The 5,449-nt window shown below is 31.5% G+C and overlaps 1 protein-coding gene across 1 annotated transcript; it reads right to left on the bottom strand.

Annotated features, from left to right (window-relative positions):
• Positions 1-464: 464 nt before the first annotated feature.
• LOC100648895 (putative methyltransferase-like protein 7A) lies at positions 465-5,019 on the bottom strand. Its single transcript, XM_003394763.4, has 3 exons — positions 4,500-5,019; positions 2,481-2,740; positions 465-933 (listed from the first exon to the last, which is right to left on the bottom strand). The coding sequence occupies exons 1-3, from the start codon at positions 4,774-4,776 to the stop codon at positions 673-675; spliced, it is 798 nt and encodes a 265-aa protein (XP_003394811.1). The 5' UTR covers positions 4,777-5,019; the 3' UTR covers positions 465-672.
• Between the last annotated feature and the right edge of the window lie 430 nt (positions 5,020-5,449).

A 5,449-nucleotide genomic window follows, 5' to 3' on the forward strand; every position in this document is an offset into this window, starting at 1 on the left:
GAATTGTCCTCAGTCTTGCTTATCCCTATTTACGTTGCTTGGTTTCTTGTGTCTATAAATCGGCGTTGACCTTGAATTTCAAGCTCAACATCTGTTTGCATCGCATTTATATCGCGTAACACTAGTCCCGAAGAGCAAAAGTCTGAAAGGAATCCGAGGAATCTCTTGCGAATGGGTCGCGCTCTCTTGGAAAATGATCTTAAATTTCCATTGGCTCTTACATCGATGTTATTTATATTTCGAAATCAGATAGAAAGAGAGTAGTTTCGTATTAGCGAGGAAACAAGAAATTATCCCTTAGCACGTGAGATAATCCTCGTAAATAGAACGTAGCTAAGTAATAGTAACGTAGATAAACTATTGCAAAGTTACTTACTGTATGAAGAAACCTTTACGAACAAGGGTCGAAGTGTGGACGATTACGACGATACGTGAAGGACATATTGTGAATGTGTTATACTTCGTAAATGAATAACGCTTTATTTAATAATTAATTGATACTATAAATATGTAGATACACTCGTTTGAATACAGTGTACTTACAGATGCTAATTTCACTTTACCAATTAATTCTATCTTTGCTTTTATACATTATCAATTTGTTAATATATACATGTCCTTATTTTTTATATATATAAGTGTTTGTAATTTTTTTCATTTTGTTAAGTTTAACTATCGAGTCGCTACGCCCAATATATGTTGCCTTGAAAGAATCAAATGAAAAGGGTGGGATACGTAACCGTCAAGAGTAAATATATCCCATGTAACATGATGAAAACCAACATCTTTAATATTCACAATGGGATCGATATCTAGGTGGCAACCTCCGAAAAGCGATGGCCATATTTTTGTTTGTGACAACACTTTTTGCAACCATCGTACAAACGTTCCTTCGTTCTCAGGTACATGTTCTATAAATAAATATTGACCACCCTGTAACAAAGAACAGCACAAGTTAGATCAAATCTTTATATATATATATATATATTTATTTATTTATCTATTTAAATAAAATATCTGCTGATAATATTAAATTGCATTTTTGTATTCAATTATGTATAAAAATGAAATTACAGTAATAAATATATATATATATGTGTATAGAAAGACGAAGAAAAGCATGATTGGAAAATAATAAGTAGATTTTTATGTATTTAACGCGGATAATATGCGAAAATATATAAAATCGCTAACATGCAATATTTACCCTTCGCATAAGTACGATATTTACCCTTTATAATATTTAATAGATGATTCGAAAATTGTGATATAAATATTTGCAAGGATTTGTTATATTTTTACACCAGTAGTTTGATGATTAAGTAATAACGCTGTTTATTCCAATAACATAACTTTGTTATATCGGTGTAAAGATTTATAGATAGTTAAACTTAAAGATATTTATACTACTGTAAAATGGAAAGTTTTCATAATCCAAATTGTTATTAAAACATAAACATGTTCTTGTGGTTTTTGTCCAAAAAATTGATATAAAGAGGATGTAATAATAATTTTGATAAAAGTATTTGTCTTCCATTTCGGATTATTTATTAAATACATAACATATGGATGTCGTGGCGAAAAAAGAAATGTTGTCTTTCAAAACGATAAGACTATCGATATATTTTTTAATTCCTCCTATTAACCAAGCACTTTTGCCGAATATATCGGGATAAGGCAAGATTTATAGATTTTAGGTCAAACGATGCTTTTTTAATTCAATGGTAATCCGATTGGTAACGATTTCGCGTTATCGCGAAGTAGAAATCGCTCGAAGATGATGGTCGGAGTCACTTCAAATCATACGACAAGATATTTTTGCATTTGTGTCGCATTTTTATTCAGTAACGTTTGCGATACTTCTCGTCTTCGATCGTCTAAAGTTGTTTCAAACGAGATACGTCGTTCAGTTCGAAGTCATCATCTCTAAGCCTTTTGGACAAATCGTGAAATTTGTTTTCATACATCTGCCAAATTATTTTAGATAGGTCATGAATTTTTCACGATGAGTATAATGAAATGTACGATGGCGAATATGTGATCTGTTATTTATAATTATGTAAAATATGTACATGGTTGATCATATCTAATCGCGAACTACTATATATATGTATGTATAATTTCTGAAATTTAAATTTCTTAATCTTACTAACAAATAAAATATTAAATAAACGAATATCATTAGCATTATTTAAACTTTACCACGGGAATTTATTTATGTATACACTTTACCACGAGAATTTATCTATGTATATACATATGTATCTGTGTATACATAATATATACATGATAATTGTTAATAATTATTAGCTGGTCCTCATTGATTGTAAATACAAAGGAATATTAATATCTTTTAAGTTAAAAGACATGGTGTATAGTGAAAGCCTTCGATTAATATGTTAATCAAATTTAGTACATATCATGTATACATATATATATATATAGTATAGTATAGTATAGTTGATTAATTATTATTTTACCGGCGTTAACACCCTGTGGATCTCTCGAAGCGTCGACTGCAACGATTTCACCGAGCATAACGATCTTGTTGTTACAACTACGTCTACATATCCAGTTGGTACCTCTTTCAAACAGCTACCATCGCCAACTATTAGGCGTTCGATAATGATATGTGAGAATTGCCAAGAACGATTGCCGTTTATCAAATATTCAGGTAGTTTCAGATTTCGGTCAACTCCGATCAAGTGCGTACTGTCCGAGTAAAATTGTATATTTTCACCTGTAAGATTTCAACTTAATCCATGTGTAATCCACGTTACTTCGATGCGTATTTTTATAAAACAGAATTGCGTAGATACGTGTATAATACCTTAGAGGAATAATCTAATCGACTTTAACTTTGGTATAGTCGAGTCATGTTACGTTTATACCTATGCATATTGAATTATACAGCAAGAAACGAATTAACCTAAGGCGATAACGTGATCCTATCAGCTGCCGAATGTTAATCGCCGATGGTCTTTTGCATTTTACTAGGACATTCGGAAATACATATTGTGACATTTGAATAAAGAGAGTAAATATTAAGGCAGACGCGATTTTCACAGAAACTTTTGTATCGTTATTTTGTATTTAACAATAAAAGCAGAAATACCGCTAAATTTCAATATTACTGATAAAAGAATTTCCTGTCGCAAATTATACCTGTGTAATTTATGACTACAGCTATACTATGTGACATAATCGACGCTCATCAAAACATTTGTAGGATACAAGTTCCATGATCGTAATGTTATTAAATATTTAATATATTAATATAGAAATAACATAAGACGATATTGTCTATCCTCTGTGAAAAGATACAGTTATCTCGTAACACGAAGTATATTGTAATTTTATGCTGCTTTACGTTGATATTGTATCAAGGAAGTGTAGTTTATGTGTCTCTTTATTAATTTTTAAATTACGTATTAAATTTATATCTAATCCTCTTTATTCAAAATTAATTTTATCTTCTCCTATCGAATTATCTTTTGCAAGTCATTTTTGATTTTATTTAAAATCTCCTTTTTTAAATATAATTAGTTGCTTTATTTAAGTTTGCTATAGAGAATCAATTAGGTTTCGATTTATTCCCAATATTTCGAAATTGGCATAAGATCATATCACGCATGTATGCATATATGTACGTTTGCTTATGGCGAAGTAACAGAAGTCCGCTTTTGATATAACAGATAAAGCTTAGATAGAAGAATAAGAATTATATCGAATAACGAAGTATCTTCGTCTCTTATAATTTATAATTTATATTTAAATAATACGTATACTCCTTATCGTTTTATTACTCATTACCATTTTTGCTGCATACAAAAAACTTTTATCACGTGAAATTATAATTAGTAGTACGCTGTTAATATGCGATTTATTATTAAAATATTTTTGTTCGTCCTTTTATTATCTTAAATTTGACCCACTTGCGAGCAGCGTTCAACGTACAGTATCTTCCAGTCCTTACGCTTAATGCTTGATGTTTAATATCAACACTTGATGCTCGTAATATATATTCATTTAATTATTCTAAGTTGTAAATATCGTAATGTAGCTCTGTTACATACGTATCTAAAATATCACGGATAATACGAGCAGTATAAAGACAAAAATTCCAAACAACTTTCCAACTGTCCATCTGTATTTTTGGAAGGAAAAATTGAAACGAGTTCTACGTGTGTTACGATATAAACTGCTGGCATAAATAAGAAATAATCGCTCGACGAGTAAGTCCTCTTTACTTTCGGTAAGATTTAGATGTACCACGGCTAAAGACGTCATTCAATTTCAATAATTCATCCGCTAATAATAAATTAATATCTTTAATGTTAAGATCAGTTTCGCAAACAGGAATAAAGAGTTAATCGCGGAAAAATCTCAGTGTATCATCATGTACCGATTAATCACGATGCAAAATACGTATTTAAGTAGGATTTCAGTTGAACATTACGATATTAACGGTTAATAATGTACGTACATGGAATGCACACCCGTTTTAACGCCAATCTCAAGCAGACGTATGCAACCCATGGATCTTAATACTTTGTCGCTCGAAACAACGTACTGTAACGACTTGAACAAATGCCTCTTATAAGGTACCATGAGTTCGGCACACTCCACTTCGAATCCGGTTAAGTGAACCTTGTAAACGTACTGTCTCAAATTTGGCCATCTTCGCAATATTAAAATCACCATGGTAACAAAAATAAGCATTAACGATCCATAACTTGTAATCACGTCGCGTATCCACAAATCCTTACTGCTCATCTTTCGCTCTTTACTCTACACTTGTGGAGAACTTCTTAAATATTTTCGTACCTCGCGTACCTCGCTGACTGAACGAACCGACTAAGTGAGAAGAAGACCGAGCGGCGACACTTTCTAAATTTCAATGATTGGCTTTGCTTGTTTCGCGCTTCTTATGTAAACTTCTTACACTGATTTCGAATATGTTCTATAAGACACGCGAGTGTACATTAGTAGGCGAGCACACTTTAACACGACCAGTGTTCGCTGAAACGAACTGTTGGCTAATCATACACGATAAGATAAGTGTTACAGCCATATTTTCTGAATGAGTACTACTTCATTATAATAAGTTCTATTTTAAAGAACGTAGTTAACCGGTCATTAGATTTTGCGCTAAATAATATCAACATTCCTATGTATATCTGATAAACAATTATTATATCAACTTTAAGGAACTTTATTCTCTACTTTCCATTTTATTTGTACTATTTCGTTGGCTGAAATCTACATGGTACGCTTTAGTGTTCTTTGGTGCGTCTATAATGCTAACATGTAATTTATATGAAATAAAATAGGCAAACTCGAAGACGGTAACCCGCTGAGGGTAGCCATCCACGCGTTATTTAGCAATTAAGGTAGAAAAATTTACCGAATGTTCAGCTGGCCAAATTGCAAAGTACAAATTAAATAA

The sequence above is a fragment of the Bombus terrestris genome, chromosome 4 (genome assembly GCF_910591885.1).
Source record: "Bombus terrestris chromosome 4, iyBomTerr1.2, whole genome shotgun sequence".
NCBI classification, from domain to species: Eukaryota; Metazoa; Arthropoda; class Insecta; order Hymenoptera; family Apidae; genus Bombus; species Bombus terrestris.

Coding starts and splice junctions, on each gene's coding strand:
- LOC100648895 (XM_003394763.4), bottom strand. CDS start 4,776: ATGAGCAGTAAGGATTTGTGGATACGCGACGTGATTACAAGTTATGGA. Junction 2,741..4,499: donor TGAGATTGGCGTTAAAACGG/GTGTGCATTCCA, acceptor GAAATCTTACAG/GTGAAAATATACAATTTTAC. Junction 934..2,480: donor TCCACAGGGTGTTAACGCCG/GTAAAATAATAA, acceptor TCTTTGTTACAG/GGTGGTCAATATTTATTTAT.